At 38.0% G+C, this 18,453-nt stretch overlaps 1 protein-coding gene across 1 annotated transcript in view; it reads right to left on the reverse strand.

Moving 5' to 3' along the window:
- The window catches only part of KDM4C (lysine demethylase 4C), a 424,529-nt gene that overhangs the window by 288,959 nt on the left and 117,117 nt on the right, over positions 1 to 18,453 (reverse strand). Inside the window, exons 8-9 of the mRNA XM_079705780.1 lie at positions 9,533 to 9,636; positions 5,583 to 5,720 (exon numbers count right to left, since the gene is read on the reverse strand). Coding sequence (XP_079561906.1) covers positions 5,583 to 5,720; positions 9,533 to 9,636 — 242 coding nt within the window. The remainder of the gene's footprint in view (positions 1 to 5,582; positions 5,721 to 9,532; positions 9,637 to 18,453) is intronic.

Consider the following 18,453-nt stretch of genomic DNA (forward strand, 5'->3'; position numbering starts at 1 on the left):
TCTTCCCTTAGAGACAATCATAGTGCTGGAGGCTGCTGCAACACAAAAACATAATATCTTCACAAATGTCTCCAAACAGTCAAGCTGAAAATCTAAGCCAAAGTTTCATTTAACAGCCTGTCAGTTTTCTGATGTGAAGCTAATGAATGCAGTGGCAAACAAATCCATCAAACCTAACATCAAAACAACTGCACTTCATCCCACCAAACGGAAAAATGAAATACAACCTGCAGGCCAGCTCTCTGATCCGTCCTAGCTAGGAAGCAGACCTGTGAATGCCACCACAGCTGCTGCACAGAAGTTACCACGGACTCCATTTCACCACAGACAGAAAGAACGTTCCAGGAACAGAAAACATTCATCTCGAATATACACCAATATCTTAGTTCAACTGCTATGCAATTTGGTAGATATTTTTAAATCTCTACTAGAAAAAAATACATAGTGTTTCACTCTAGATTACTCTGATATTCAAAACTAGAAAAATGCCTAAAATAACTGGATGATATGTTCCACTCATACTATAGCTTTGCAAATGGAGGTTTATTAAAAGCCCTTCTGCTCTTTATGAAAGCTCCTTGAAGACAAAGAAAACAAGTCCTTTTGTACAATCATGTAGCACAATTCCTGTTCCAGAGAAGAAACTCACTGGGCACTCACCAAAGCTGAACTCTGCCTATAAGTAGGCATATGGGCACATGGCCACCTGGAACATTCCTCTCAATTTTTTTCAGTGAAAAACCTTAATTCTGATAAATTAAATGGGGAGGGGGAATTATATAACCACTTTCTTAGGTAGGTGGGCCCTCTTAAGGCAAGGCCCTCCTCTTCTGGAGTATCATGCAGGATTTGGCTTGTTATATTTACTAGGTCAAGGCAAAAAAGAGCTGAATGATCCTAAAGAGAAGAGAGGGAAAGATAGAAACAAGAGGAACAGCAAGGCCAAGGGCATTAGCAGGAATTTTTAGAAACAAGGATAGTCAAATTAAGTTGCTATCATGGCTCATTTCTACCTATGCCTGTTTTCTAAAGACCTTCTCCACAATCTAGGCACAAAAAAAGCCTTATGTGAGAGGTGAGGCAGTTTGGGTAGATACTATAATAAAGAGCCGTCTGGACTAAGTGCTAGAATACAGGGAATATACTGACAGGCAGTGGAATATCCACATAATAATTATTGTTGTTGTTATTATTATTTAGTTGAGAATATCAAAGGTTCAGGAATTTGCTGAAATTTGGAAGACGAATATTTGGAATCACCACAAATAATGGCATGGGAGTTCTAGTCAATGTTAGCTATACTTTAAACAAAGGGAAGGTTTCATGAACCAATACCACATACCAAAAGGTCAGTAATATATTCAAAGGAAATCCACAGAAGCCTCTTCTCCTGTCCTGCTCCAGAGATGCCACCAGAGGTCAAGCAGCCAACAACAAAGGAAGCAGTCCTGGATCCCTTGCAGTGCCAACTCTACCCTCACTTCTGGCTCCCATCAAATAGGTCAGCCTCCAAGTGATGAATTCACAGATACATACATGGTGCCTGGTATAAAGCAGACAAGCATTACCTGAAAAAACAGAGCTCTGTCCCCATCTACATTAAGCCACCTGAATGGCTTAAAAGGTTCCTATTAACCAAAGCCTGCTGGCTGTTAAACAAAGACCACCAATAATATCAGTGAACCTGGGGTTATCTTTCCAAAATTATTTTTTAAATTAAAAAATAACCTCTTGGGGACTTCCCTGGTGGTCCAGTGGTTAAGAATCCACCTTCCAATTCAGGGGATGCAGGTTCGATCCCTGGTCAGGGAACTAAGATCCCACATGCCACGGGGCAACTAAGCCCACATGCCGCAACTACAGAGCCCGCATGCCACAACTACAGAGCCCACGCGCTCTCAAGCCCACTCACCACAACTAGAGAGAAGCCCGCGTGCTGCAACCAAAGATCTCACATGCCGCAACGAGGATCCCGTGTGCCGCAACTAAGACCCGATGCAGCCAAATAAATTAAATAAATTAATTTTTAAAAATAACCTCTCGTTAACAGCTCTTGTCTATGTTATGAAATTAGAAATATTGGTTTGTAATATATGAAATATTATCAGTAGAGATCCTTCACTCTGCACCATGTTAATTAATTAATGCCACACCACAGACACTTTATCCGACGCTTTTATATACTCAAATCAACATGCGACAGGTAAAGCAGATGTCATTCCCCAGTGCTTCAACTATAAGTATGCCATTATTTTTTAAATTATCCCCCCTAAATGCATAACTCATCATCACTTGTGAAAAATTACTGTTTTTTAAATAGTTATCATTTAGAATGAATTGAAGAAGACAAAGAATTAAGACTAACCAATTTGGCCATCATCAAAGTTAAAAGTCTTTAAGTACAATTCATAATTAATTCACTATACATTACATTTGTCCCCAGCAAAACACAAAAACTAACTGCCCAATTTACAAATTTTCCTAAGATTAAAAATTACACATGTTCGCACACACATGTAAATACACACGCACACAATACAGTAAATTCATAAGGTTGCCTAAAGAAACAGACTTGAAAATCAATAAAAATGTGTCAAATAAATGATAAAAGACAATAAAATCTTCCCTCAAAATGCCATCACAGCACATTATAATGTAAGCAAACTTAATTTAGGATGGCCAAGAAAAACATTAATACTGAGGAATAAATTTAAGAAAGCCTAAGGATGTTTTAGTGAAACATTCAAGATTGTATCCAAGATTAGTTTCCTATTTTTATGCAGAATAACCAAAATTCATTACACGAATCAAAGTAGATTCTTTGTTTTTTTTTTTAATTTAGTTATTTTTGGCTCTGTTGGGTTTTCGTTGCCGTGCGCGGGCTTTCTCTAGTTGCAGTGAGCTGGGGCTACTCTTCCTTGCGATGCGCGGGCTTCTCATTGCAGTGTCTTCTCTTGTTGCAGAGCATGGGCTCTAGGCATACGGGCTTCAGTAGTTTGGCATGTGGGCTCAGTAGTTGAGGCTTGCAGGCTCTAGAGTGCAGGCTCAGTAGTTGTGGCGCACGGGCTTAGTTGCTCCGTGGCATGTGGGATCTTCCCGGACCAGGGATCGAACCCGTGTACCCTGCATTGGCAGGCGGATTCTTAACCACTGCGCCACCAGGGAAGTCCCAAAGTAGAGTCTTAATACGTCACCATGTCAGTTATCAGTTGAAGCTCTCTGTGGTAGGTAGCATGCTAACGCCCACACTCCCCACCCCCACTCGGTTCCACCCCTAACAGCAAAGATATCCATGTCCTAGTTCCTGCAATCTGTGAATATGTTATTTTTTATGACAAAAAGGATTTTGTGGATTGCTTGCTCTGAAATGTAGGGGACCACAGCAAGGACCTGAGAGAGGCCTCTAGGAGCAAAGACCTGGTTAACAGGCAGCAAGGAAACAGGAACTCAGTCCTACAACTGCCAGGAACTGAATTCTGCCAACAATCTCACTGAGCAAGGAAGTGGATTCTTCATCAGAATCTCCAGTAAGGAATGCAGCCCTGCAAGCACCTTGACTTTTGCTGGTTAGATCAATGTCAAATGTATAACCTACAGGACTAGGAAACAGTACAAGAGTATTGCTTGAAACCACTAATTTTATGGTAATTTGCTACAGCTGCAAAAGAAAATTAATACATTCTCAGAAGAGCACCACCTCACCAAAAGTAAGGAAAGAGTGGAGACAACACCTAGAAACATCTCAAACACATGTAATTACAATTTTAAATTAACTGGCGAAAACTGCATTATAGCCATTGAACATTTTGTACCCAGTAAAAAAAAACCAGAACCAAGACAGTCATATCCCCTGACTAAATTGAATGATATAAATCAACACAGCATGAGTGGATATCCACATACCTAAGTTTTTTTCCTCCCAACAAATCTATGAGGTAGAGAGGGATTTTTAATCTAAAGGAAGAAACAAAAAGGAGAAATGACTTTCCTGATGCTCTCTGGCTAGCAAGAAGACGAGCTGGGCCTCAAATCCCTGCCTCTTCCACCATGGGGCTCTTTCCTAACAGCCCCACAGGTCTGGGCTCCATCAGCTGAGAGAGACCTCAGAGAGGACCACTCCTGACCTCTATTACTTGGTCACACTCCACTCCCACTCTGACCACCCGGAAAGGTGGAAATGCACTCAGGACATTTTAGTCTTGGGAAGAAGCCAATACTCAGAATTAGAACTGAAAGTTGTAGTAAACAAGAACCAACTAATTTTTCTGGTGACTGACAGCTGGGATAGCTGACTTATTATGTCAATGATTAAAGATGCAAACCATAAAATAACATACCTTGTTATAACCTCAGGGCTATGACACTGTTTCGATGCAGATACAAGCATTACTTTTCTGCAAAAGCACAGCAGTAGCTGACCAAGGTACGTACACCGGGCTTTGTTTTTTTATTAGGTTTACTGTATTATGAAGGATGCGTAAGGGAAAGAAGTAGTCCAGTTCTGCTCCTTTCTAAATTACCCCTCATAAATAAAAATTACTTAGAACAGAGAAAGTCTTCTAATAGCAGAAGATTTCTTTTATGTCACGAATTCATTCAAATGCTTTCTGAGTTGCTATACTTTTATTTTAATATATTATGCAATTTTCTAAATACCTGTGTAAAATAAACCTAGAGTTGTCTTCCCTGAATATATTTCTATCCAAGTTCACTCAGTGGTTCCACGTGAAAGTTTTATCAATGTAGAATGAATAATATTTGCCTGGACCATGCAGTGGCCAAAATAAGGCTACATAGGCTGTATGTGCCATTTTCCACCAAATATATGTCAATTTTACATACTCTGTAGTAAAACAGTTTCATTAAGAAACTGCCCTCTGCCAGCCTGTACATCTGCCTTAAGATCCACAGGAAAGGAAGCAACCTAATAGAAGCTACCATCACTTTGAAGATGTCCTCTATTTAACGCTGCAGGGGGGCAACTAATGAAATTTAACACAAGTTGCTTGTGAATGAAAATACACAGCTTGTGAACTAAATTAAATATACTGAGCAGGAGATGCAAGTTTTTATACCAAATTTAACATTAAGATATATTACTTGTTAAAATACATTCTATACTATTACTTTCAAAAAATTCATTTCTGCGCTAAAGGCAGTTTTAATTATTTCTTCTTACCATCCTCCCTTAACCTCTTGTTACAATTTTACCACTTTCCTCTGTAAATAGTTGTTTTCTAAGCCATGGACTGAATTCTAACATGGAAGCCACATCTACCTAATATGGAGTCACAGGGAGCCACCGGAAAATCTCACGAAAAAACTGGTGGCCTTAAGAAAGAAAGCACTGATTGCATAAAATTACCTCTCAAAGTAAATTGCTCCACATTAATCTCAAAACAGGAAAACATTGCTACAAATATTAATATAGCCTATGTAAAATAAATATATCTGTCTGGAATAAATTACTATGGTGACAAGCACACAACATCATTGAGGAAAAAAATAAATGCTGCATGTGCTCTTAGCTTTCCCACTATAATAATCAGAATACACATTTAAGCGTTTGAGGCATAACTTACCAATTTAGCAACCTTCCCATAGTCAATCCATCTGACAGTAGCAAAATTTGTAGATTCTGCACAGTTGAAACCGTGATTAAAACCAGCATGGTAGCCATATGGGAAAGTGATCATAAATTCGCCAGCCTCCTGGGTGATCTGCAGGGTAGAAAACATATAATATTTCCCAATTATAAGACTTCCCAAATTGCAAATACAGTTAAAATATATTTCCTATTTAAAAAAAAGAAAAAATATGATGTCCGAGCTATAAAAGAAGTCCCCCCAGATCCTTTATTTAATCCTTTAATAGTTTTTCAGGAGACTTTTAAAAGAATTTTCTAAACAGGGTGTGACCTTCTGGCAATGTAGTTCAATCATTCAGTCCATAATCAAAGAAATTATATTCTATTTGAAGATGTCTTTGTTTTATGTTATTCAAATAAATTTGTTCTTATTAGCATTCAATATGTATATTTTAATACTTTAAAAATTCACATTACTGGAATTATATAACAGGACTATCATAACTGACATTTTTCAAGTTAGAGCTATAAAAACTTTGATAACACACGCTGAATATTATGAATTCTTGTTGCTAAAGAGTTGATAGTATTCACCAAATTATCCTTTCATAATACTTACAAAACATTCAATTAACTTCATTCCATTTAATAGTAAAATTTCTACCAAATAGTTATTCAAATATATGTATAATATATAAGTATGTATGAGTGAGTGAGTGCATTTTCAAATATAATTAAACTAGCTTGGGTAAATAAGCCAGCAGCCTAAAAGCAAAGATGAAAAATGTATTCAGTCCATTCCTAATTTTCAGATTACAGAAATTTGTTTTTTTTATAATCACCAAAGCATACAAAACACACCATGAGCTATAGAAATACAGTGAAGCTAAATTTTTCAGTTTTTTTTTAACTTGTCTACTCAATGCTAGACTATCAAATATATATAACTCACTGATTCATTCAGTTACCTTGGTTCGTTTCAGTCCTAAAATGCTGATAAATGAATATGTGAGTATGCACTTGTGTGGAAACATACAGGAGACACACTGTATAAATACAGGTGCACACACTGCAATTCAGTTACCATTTTAGGAATGCTAAAATGTTGTGTGTGGAAGTATTTTCTTTCCCAACAATTCTGAAATTTAGCTCATCACCCCCTCCCCTGTGACACCCCAGCAGGTGTTCTATTGCAATGAGTAGCAACCCAGCTGCCACCTGGCAGGCAGAGAATGGCTTATCAGTGTTCAACATGGTTCCAGTTCCATCATTCAGAGCCACGTGAGAACAAAGCCTGATTCTCTCCTTTCCCGGTCTCACTGAATCTCATTAATTATAATTGTGCTTGGAAACTAGGCACTTCCTTGTACCATGTGATAAAACAAAACTCACTCTGCTCAACGGTTTCTAGCCCTATAAGGTGGAGGAAGAGGGTAAGTCTGTTGTCAGTGGGATAAGGAAACTAGCTTCACTGCTCCACTGAATTCCACCTACAATCCTTCTCTACTCTCCCTAGAAAATCCTGTTCTTGCCATGTTGAAAAAGTACCTGTTCCCATTAAATTGGACCCTAAATGTTATGCCTCTATATAATTTCTAGAAACAGGTCAATCCCAGTTAGCCAAAACATAAGGCAAATTTACTGCCTCTATGTAACAAACTGATATTAAAAAAAAAAAAAAGATATAGGGGTAGACAAGAACAAGTCCCTTTTATTATAAGACTAACCAAGCATCATAATTCCATACGGCAAAAAATGTCAGAAAGGGTAGTGTACGTAATCAAAAAGCAGACATTAGTTATTTGTTTAACATACTTTTTCATATATATGTATGAATATGTACAAATTCACTGAAAGAAGAAGAAAAAAATGTTAGTCCAACTGCAAAATGATTGCCTAAAGAGAGAAGGTTAAACTGAGGAGGAAGATTGTGTTATTATTATATACAACCTGTACTGTGCAAAGCCCCTCATATAGATCATCTCTTTTCATTCTCATAATAGCCCTATTAAGCGGTACTATTATTATCCCCATTTTCCAGATGAAGAGACTTAGGCTCAGAAAAATTATGTAATTTACCCAAGTGACTGAATCAGAAATGAACTTGGGAAGTATAATTCTGAAGTCTGTGCTACTCTGTCCCAAGTTACATTATCATCATCAGAGAATAAGCTCCTTGAGGAGCACACAATCATCACACACCCTTCATCAAGGTGGAAGGGGAAGTGGCAGTATTTCATATGAAAAACTGCAACTTCCAATCAGCCCTCTAAATTGCTGGTGTCTCACCATCTGTGGACGAGCACTCACCCTTCCACTTCCCACAAAAGCCACGAAATGTCCCATCCTCAAAAGACCAGATAAGAGCCTGGTGCATCTAGTGATCTACCAAATAGCACTTGAAGAGCCTCGGCCCAGAAAGGGGTGTGAGGCACCTGCCTCCTTCTCCCCAGATTTGAGAAAGAAGCTACAAACTCCAAAGGCCTCCATCCTGGGCAAATGAGCCAATCCCACAGTCCTGCTACTTCATACAACCCCTCTCCAAAGAACAGCTTGATCAATTCCTATCACCAGCCCTAAACCCGCAGAGGTTTTCCTGTCTTGGAGGACTCCAGTCTACTCTTTCTCCTCTGCCTTCTAATATTCCAACTTAAATAAAAGTGCTTAATCAGGCTTATGCCAACCACCTGAAAGAACGTGCAGTGACGATATGTCTGAGACTGGAAAGCCTGATGCCCAGAGGCATCTGCAAGTAAGACAAGGCCCCCCAGAAGGAATGGCCCCTCTGGGGGGGCGCAGTCTCTGACCTCTGTACCTGCAGCAGTGCTGCAGCCCACCCACACTTGTGGACCTTCTCCATAGTGCACATCTTCAAGGCACACTTTTTGTCATGGGTAAAAGTATGTGACTAAACCAGTGTTGAGAGCATCCTCATCACATAAGACAAGTATGTCTCGTGCATGACTACTGCACAGCCCGTTTGCGAGAGAGCAGGACCACCTCAAGTTGGAGAATGTTTCTTGGTCCTTGCAAAAATTCTACTTTGAACAAAGCCTGGGCTGGGGGTGGTGGGGGAGGGAGGTGGAAGACAGGACTTTAAGGGCCTGAGATTAAGAAGAGGGAAAGATTTAGTCACAACTGAAAAGCTTCTAAGGTGGAAAACAGCAAGGATTATGGGAAGACAGTCAAATAAAAAATGAAAAAGAGAGCGGAACTATTTTTTAATGTTTCTGAAGTAGCTAAGGACTTAATCCTCCTCCAACTGAGGAGACCTTTTATTTATCTGGTCCAAAGCTTTTTTCATTTCAGCTTCTTCACATAAAAATGCTCATGCTCGGTAATAATTCTGACCCAATTACTACCCACGGACACAAAGAAAGAGGCCTCTAGCATGTACAGAGTCTTACAGAACTTAATCTTCAGAAATACTCCAAAGAAGCAATATCTGATTATTAAATCATCGGGCAATTTTATCCATAATGAAATCTCAATTGTATTATGTCTGAATGTGTTTAGAAATAACATACTGGCACCATAATCACTGATTCTAACCAACCAAACTGCTACTAAAAATTGCTCTGATTTCTTTTAAAAAAAGAAAAATAGATCACATACACATAAATTTTGTTGCTCATATAAGAGACTTCAGTGGAGAAGAGCTATATATCTTATTCTCTCAAATGTGCTACATTTTACTTTCAGTATTGTTGTAAGTGAACTAGAACTGCATGAAATCTCTAGTAAATGCATCTTGAAATAAAAGAAACTTCAAATTAATATTTAGGTAAATAACTGTTACCTAAATAAAACACGAATCTGAATTTTTCTCCCCACATCCTAAAAATCCTACCTGAAGTCAAAGATATATTAGTTTATGTTAAATTTGTCTTAAATACGAATACTATACACATTAAATGAATTTGTTAAAGAGTAACACTAATATACCTTGTCAAAGGGAATACCATATTTCTTCAATACTGAGGGAGATATCAGTGTCATCTTGTGTCGAAGAAATGCATCACACCCTTGAGAACTGCTTGGGAAAAAACCTAAATGGAAACAGTAATTATAAGCAGTAATGTGTCAATTAAGATAAAATTTCAAATCTTTTTTTAAGCCTATGTTCTAGTACTCTTATAGAATGACAGCTTTACGTAAATACAGACCAAGTCCACCATCAAAAACCCTGGTACTAAAAACCAGACTCGGAATTCTTAAAAATTAAATGATACATATTTATATCACCAAGGGTTGACCTTTTTTACAAAAAAAAAAAGATCTGCCAAGAGTTGTTTGCATGATATAAAATGACTAAACCTACAAATTCCAATTTGTAACAGATTTGAACTCAATCTACCTATTAACTGATAAATGGACAAAATATTAAGGGAAGGTAGAAGAGGAAAATCTGCATTTTAACAGAGGAATCTCTCATTTTAGACTCCTAGAAGCAATCATTCTAGAAGCACTTGTCCCAGTGCCCGGCATACAGTAGACACAGCAGTTTCCCACCCTTGTTTCTTTCTGATCGATTTTAAATAGTTTAACTGCTTCTAGTTTCCTGAAGTAATTCCCAGCCAGGGCCAGTCAAAAGCTTGGAAACCTGTCTCACCAGCCTGTATGGGAACAGTACATACTGTTTTGAGGACTCCTTTAAATGAAGAAGCTAAACATGCAGCAACTCTTTCATTCAACAGTATATTATGCACTGAAACACAGCTGTTTCTCTCCATCTCTGCCTTCAATCCTGCAGTCTGTCTGAGGCAGACTCTCATTAACTCAGTTATGTAAGCTAGAGGAAAATGAATGTGCCTGATACCCTGTTCTTTACCTTCCTCACTCAGAGGGAAAAACCACCACACTGAGAACCGGAAAGCAAGAAGAGAAAGACAAGAGAAACATGGAAGAGACAGAGGAGAATCAGAGAGAGGACCCAGAAGGAACACAGAACTCACCAGGAAAGCATGTGTGATGTAGCTGGGTAAAGTGGGAAGAAGCACAGATGCTGTTTAACTCCTCCACTACCAAAATGAAGGCCACCGGAAATGCTACTTACCTAACTCTGTGGCTCACTATGTATAAATAGCTCAAGAATATGACCAGTTTGATGAAAGAATTACCAGCACTCATTACCTAATCATGAACCATTTTAACCTCATAGAATAGCAAGGTTTTACAGGAATAGTTTTAAAGTAAACAAGCCTTTATTGATGCCACCATGGAGTATGTGAGGCCACAGATCATCAGAAGGAAACAAATGAAACATCTAAAAAAAAAAGCCATTAGGGTATAAAGAACCACCTGCAAAGAGTAGTAGATTCTACTTAAGCATCTACACCTGGATTTTTAAGATGAACAGACAGAAATATTTAAAAAGTACATCTAACAGAAACATCAGAAATACTATCATTCGCTACAATACCAATGGGAATAAAAGGAATAATTGTGCCCTATCTGGTCATTTAATGCAGCCCTCCGTTTATGGTTAATATTCATAATACATAAATAGAAAATAACCTTTGAAAGAATGCAGACCTTAGTGAATGGTGAGAAAGTACCATATAATGCAACAGCCGTATCTATACAATAAGATGTCCTGAGTCTACGCCACATTGAGTAAAGCACAGCAGGGCAGTCCCCAAACACATAACCCACGGAAAAGTTTTAGCAATACAATTTAAATAGATCTATCATACTTTTCAAATCTGTAACTCCGTGCAGCACTGCATGAATTAAGTTTTAAATTAAAATCAATGAAGAAAGAGGAGTCTACTTAATTTTCTTTTGATACGGATTTGTAATCAGGACCTGAACAATGTGATGACTGGTCGTTAGTTAAACTGGAAAACCACTAAAGGAAGGCAATTTGCCATATGTTAAGAACTTCATATTGGTTCAGAATTTATATTTTCAGAAAATAGGTTATCAGAATTATATTTCACATCGCCCTAGAAAACACCTCATAAACCACAAATTATGACATAATATATGTGTCTCAAAATGAATTTTACCTTAAAATACCTGCAGAAGTACATGGTTCACACTCACCCTCACTCCACCATTTCTTAAAAATATTTTATTCAATATATAAAGAAGCCAATAAAACCAGAATACTGTTTGATACAAAATGATAATATCTTTTAAAACTCAGAACTATGCTGGCTAAAGGAATGTTAGCAGCTTTCATAACAAGTGAAAAAAAAAACAAATTTGGAATCACATGTATGAAATATAACAAAAATAGATCAGATAGAAAAGATAAAATTTAACTAAAAATTCAACTTAAGATAATCAGAGTTTTTTGAAAGTCACCACATAAAGAGAAAACAAGGTATGTGTTAAAATTTTTGCAAGCTAAGTTCTTTAAAATATGCCTTTCACAACCTTTTTTTTTTCTATTCTAATATTTACTTTCTTAATGTGCTTTTTTTCTAAGTTTTCAATTTGGAAAGAATTTATTTGGAAGAAGTCTGCTCTTAAACTTACCATATTTGAACGTTACTATTGCAACATTCTGTAAGACTTTCCAATTTACCAGTCACATAATTGAAGAATCCACTCTTTCATAATCTTGAAAACCAGGAAGTTCCAATAAAGAAACAGGTCTACACTGACCCCTCAAGTATCTAGTAGTGGACATAGCAGCTAGCAACTCACTACCACACCTCACATACCCCATGGCCATCAGGTAACATGCCAGGTGTAGAAGAACACACAGAATAAACCTGGCACATCTTTCTGAGCATCTACTTATGTCATGCTAAATTACGTGGTTTATATTTGCATACAAACAAACGTATTAAGGGAGCAAGATGCAAAATCTGCATGAGTGTTGTGGAGTGGTAGGGTTTCACTCTCCTACCCTGTAGAGATATTTTGGTGGAAGCATTTGAGAGGCAGCCTACTGTGACGTGCAAACTGTGTTATGGGATTTTGTGTAAATCTTGCCCAATCTCCTCTTACAGATACCTAACACACACGCTTACTTGAACACCAAATTTCCTCTCTCATTATGCTCACAACATACACCTTCTCATTGCTATTAAATAGCAGACCTAAGTTTCAGATGAAAAAACGTAACTGTTTGAACTATTTGAAGTCACTCTCATCTTGTCCACATGGTTAGCAAAATAAAAGAGAATAACAGTTAAGAATCCCTACAGAGACACGGATTCTGAGCACAAGTCCAACAACTCATATAGCCTTGTCTGGTCCCATAATCTCTCAGCTCCTCAATTTCCCCATTCATATAATCAGGATGCTAGTATTACGTTCCTCAGTGGGGTCTTTTTTTTTTTTTTCCCGGCATCAAGATACAATTGACATATAACATCATATAATATATACAGTATAATGATTTGATATATGTATATATTGTGAAATGATTACCACGTTAAGTTTAATTCACATTCATCACCTAAAAATAGTTATAATTTTTTGTGTGATGAGAAGCTTTAAGATCTACTCTTTTAGCAACTTTCAATACAGTATTGTTCATTATAGTCACCATACAGTACAGTACATCCCCCAGAACTTACTCATCTTATAACTGGAAGTTTGTACCTTTAGACCCCCTTCACCCATTTTCCCCACCCCCTGCCTCTGGCAACCACCGAACTGTTCCCTGTACCTATAAGTTTGGTGTTTTAGATTCCACACATAAGTAACATCATACGGTATTTGTCTTTCTGTATCTGACTATTTAACTTAGCATAATGACCCCAAGATTCATCCATGTTAAAAGAAATGGCAGGATTTCCTTCTTCCTTATGCCTGAATATAACACTTTGCTTTATTCATTCACCTGTCGATGGACACACAGGTTGTTTCCATGTCTTAGCTACTATAAATAATGCTGTAATATCAGGGGTGCAGATATATCTTTAGGACAGTGATTTCATTTCCCTCAAATATAGATCTAGAAGTAGGACTGCTGGATCATATGTCAGTTCTACTTTTAATACTTTGAGGAACCTTCATACCATTTTCCACAGTGGCTATCCTCACTGGGTGGATCCTTAACGGGAATCCAGTGAGATAATGCACAAAAAACTTAGCCATTATCAAAAAGTGGAAACAACCTAATGTCCATCAACTGATAAATGGAAGAGCAAAATATGGTATATCCTTACAACGAACTATTAGTCAGCTATAAAAAAATATGAGGTACTTCTATGAAGTTATAACATAGAAGAACACTACATAAAAGGCAGACACAAAAATCACATATTATATGATTCCATGTATATGAAATATCCATAATATGTAAATACCTAGACAGAAAGCAGACTAATTGCCAGGGGCTGAGGAGGGGTGGGAGGGAATATAGCATGACCAATTAAAAAATACAGGGTCGGGACTTCCCTGGTGGCACAGCGGTTAAGAATTCGCCTGCCAATGCAGGGCACACAGGTTCAGTCCCTGGTCCAGGAAGATCCCACATGCCTCGGAGCAAATAAGTCTGTGCGCCACAACTGCTGAGCCTGCACTCTGGAGCCCACGAGCCACAACTACTGAAGCCTGCGTACCTAGAGTCCGTGCTCCGCAACAAGAGAAGCCACTGCAATGAGAAGCCCGCGCACCGCAATGAAGAGTAGCCCCTGCTCACCGCAACTAGAGAAAGCCCACGTGCAGCAACGAACACCCAACGCAGCCATAAATAAATAAATAAATAAACAAACAAACAAATAAATAAATAAAGGGTTTCCTTTTAGGGTGATAAAAATCCCTTGGAACTAGATAGAGGTGATGGTTGCACAATATGAACATACTAAAATGCCACTGTATTGTACACTTCAAAACAGTTAATGGTTTATTTTACATTTTGTGAATTTAAAAAAATAATAAAACTTAGTCTACTTGACACATAGTAACATTCAATGAATAGTGGCCATTATTATTATCCCTGTTACTCATTTCCACCATGTTGACTCTAGTTATCATGTTAGTTCAACAAATCTTCCATTTCCACCATGATAAGGAACATGTACTCTAGCAATCCCAATAGAGCCCTGAAACCCTAAAAGCATCCCACAATAACATTTGCTAAGACTGCCAAAGTTCTGCTAGGAGTTTTACAGCATGAGGATGTACAGAATCACACAAGCCCTCTCAAGAAGCAGGTGCTATACACATCCAAGGATGCCCTGTATTCAACGTAAAAGTGATCAGATGTGAGAAGCACTATTCTAAGTGAAAGAAACAAGACAGAAAAGTCTACACATGGCATAATTCCACTTTTATGGCATTCTAGAGATAGAAATCAGATTAGTGGCTGCCAGTGGTTGCTGGTGGGAAGAATTAATTGCAAAAAGCACAAGAGAACTTTTGGAGGTACTGGAAATGTTCTATATCTTGATAGTGGTGGTAGTTACACCACTGTATATATTTGTCAAAACTCACAAAACTGTTGGGGCTTCCCTGGTGGTGCAGTGGTTGAGAGTCCACCTGCCGATGCAGGGGACACGGGTTCATGCCTGGGTCCGGGAAGATGCTGCGGAGCGGCTGGGCCCGTGAGCCATGGCCGCTGAGCCTGTGCGTCCAGAGCCTGTGCTCCGCAACGGGAGAGGCCACAACAGTGGGAGGCCCACGTACCACAAAAAAAAAAAAACACAAAAACCTCACAAAACTGTATGGTTAAAGGGGGTGGCTTTTACTGTAAGTGCATTTTACCTCAATTAATCTGACCTAAAAAATTATTAAATGTTTTTGGGCTTCCCTGGTGGCGCAGTGGTTGGGAGTCCGCCTGCTGACGCAGGGGACACGGGTTCGTGCCCTGGTCTGGGAAGATCCCACATGCCGCGGAACGGCTGGGCCCGTGAGCCATGGCTGCTGATTCTGCGCGTCCAGAGCCTGTGCTCCACAACAGGAAAGGCCACAGTGGTGAGAGGCCCGCGTACCGCAAAAAAAAAAAAAAAAAAAAAAAAAAAAAAAAAAAATTATTAAATGTTTTTAAATTGTTTTAGAAATAGAGCAGATATACTCTAAAAATAGTGTGCTCTTTCCTTCAAATAAGAAGTTTTGCCAACTGTCAACTGGTTTACAGTTTCTAATATATTAACTATTACTAACTAATTATTTTTAAATCCCAGTCTCATATGACAAATACATGCTGCTACTATTAAACCAACAAAGTTTTAGCCTTGGAAAAAAATTTAAAAATCAAAGTTTAGTAACATTTTCTATGGATATATAAACACTAGTTTGGAGAAGCTGACGTTAGTTATTAATTGCTTAGGAAAGAAAGGAAAAAAGAGAGGGAAGCAGAGGAGAAAGATGGAGAAATCAGACATGCAGAGTGTATGTCCACACTAGCAATAGATTTAATACAATTTAATTTGAATATAATTGAAATTTACCCAAGTATGCTTTGATAGAGTTTTATGCAAGCGTACCTCAGAGATACTGCAGGTTCCGCCTGTTCCAGACCACCACAATAAAACAAATATTACTGTAAAGCAAGTCACAAGAATTTTTTTGGTTTCCCAGTGCAAATGTAATTATGTTTATACTATACTACAGTCTATTAAATGTGCAATAGAATTATGCCTCAAAAAAGTACATACCTTAATTTTTAAATACTTTATTGCTAGAATGCTAACCATCATCTAACACTTTCGTGAGTTGTAATCTTTTCGCAACTCACCAATCACAAAACAAACATAATAATGAAAAAGTTTGAAATGTGAGAACTATCAAAATGTCACACAGAGACAAGAAGTGAGCAAATGCTCTTGGAAAAATGGAACCAATAGACCTGCTCAACACAGGGTTACCACACACATTCAATCTGCAAAAAAAGAAGTGCATTATCTGCAACTCGAAGTAAAGTGAAGCACAATAAAATGAGGTAGGCCTGTAATGGTTTTTGCAATATTCATATGACTGATATGAGGCTTAAAAAATAGAGTAGCCATATAAACGAATGGTAAGGAAAAGGACGTAGGAAAAGAATATGGAAGGAATGCTTCTGTGGGAAATACTTTTAGAAAGATGTATTTGATTCACATATGAAATTTCTTAACATGCTTCTTAATGAAAAGAACTAATGAGCTACATTATGTGGGGAGAAACCTGGTATTTTTACCCACATTCCTAGTTGAGGTCAACATTAGAGGTTTAAGCTGTAGTTGACCTCTCTGTTCTTCCTACCATTCGCTGAGCAATTAATAATTGGGTAGAAAGTTATCACATTGCAGGCTTCACTCTGCTCCACGTGTCCTGTAATCCATCAACATCTCTACTGGAGAGACAAAGCTCCATGGAGCTCTCTAGGAGGAGCGCCAGGAGAAATTCATACTGACCGTGGTATCGAGAAGGATGGAGGTTCTCCTAAACAACTGCCTTATTTTTAACTCTTGAACACAGTGCAGTGAGTAATGGGAAAGTTTTTTCCACTTCAAACTGGTTGGCAGAACACTTAGAGTTAAAATTTCCACCTAATTTAACAGGTATATAGACCATTACACATGGTGTTTTACTGCATTCCTGAGACCGCTTTGTTTCAGCTCCAGCTTTTTCCCACCCTAACACAACATATGGACCACACACGCGTAAGTCACCCAGGACGCCTCAGGCCAAGCGCTTTGGCACAAACAGGTGAGTCAAGCCAAACAGGATTTTCCTGCCTCAGCTTCCCCCCTCCACACCCCCCAGAGAATCAAAGAACTCTTAATTTCCTTCCATAGTAATCTTTCCCTGCTAGCTGGCATTCCCCTCCTGAATTTTCCTCCCCATTCCCTACCTGTCACTTCTCAGAACTGTCTTTCACCACACATTCTAATTACTCTAACTTGGTGTATGTTATGTATTACTGTTCAATGTTTAAAATCCTACTAGGAACATGGTTGGATATAAAATATTCAAAATTAAACACAGTGTGATATTTGACATCAAAATATGAGGAAGTTAAATTTAGGGATTGTTTCACCATTCTTAATGTAACAACTGATAGTAAGATGAAAATAAACATACCCTGACACACCACACATTGATCTCCATGCCTAAAGCATGAGTTAGGCATGAAGGCAGAGGCTATATTGCTGGACTTTTTCATTTTTTAGGGCTTAGGGGCCCCCTAAAATTGATTATTCATAATCAAGGGTATTTTATTTATTAGCCTTTCAAAACCAAGCATTTTAATATAATATTTTCAGGCCATCATGTAAATGAATGCTTAAGGGAATTATGTATTTATCATTTTGAGAGCTGATAAAAGTATATTTCCTAATTCCAAGTCAGAGGTATGAGAACAGGTCAATTTAGAATGTTTATAACATTAAAATGACTTGTTATTTAATGCTAATCTTCTAGTCTCTTGATAGCAGTGGTTCATAATCTCTTTTGGACCAAACCCTCTTAATGGATTTGATGATAGGGTCCCAGAAATCCACATATACGCCCAATTTTGAATATAATTTCAGAGAGTCCACAGACTGCCTGTATCCCACCCACAGACCCTTTGTCCACCTCCTGGAATAGGGATCCCTGCAAATCAGGCTAAGACTCTGTTCCACAGGTTTAAACTCAAGATGACTAGTCATTTAAAAACATACATACACACACACACCAAAATTAACTGCTTAAAAAAATTTGAACTAAATTAATCCTTCATAACAATGCTTCATCCATTCCTTTTTACTGTCGCTTTTTTAAGAAGTTAAAACGAAAACACTTGCTACAGGTAAATATAAGCCTCCAAAAGAACCAGTGTATTCAACTCTACCATACTGTCACTTAAAACAAAATTCCTGCTGATCATTCACACTTCCAAAATCTGCTGCACAAACTCCTAACTCACATATTCTTTTCCCAGTTATCAAAATTTTGACCAAAGTAAAGCATCTTCAAATTTTTTTTAAATATTA

The sequence above is a fragment of the Hyperoodon ampullatus genome (assembly GCF_949752795.1).
Source record: "Hyperoodon ampullatus genome assembly, chromosome: 6".
Classification (NCBI taxonomy): domain Eukaryota; kingdom Metazoa; phylum Chordata; class Mammalia; order Artiodactyla; family Ziphiidae; genus Hyperoodon; species Hyperoodon ampullatus.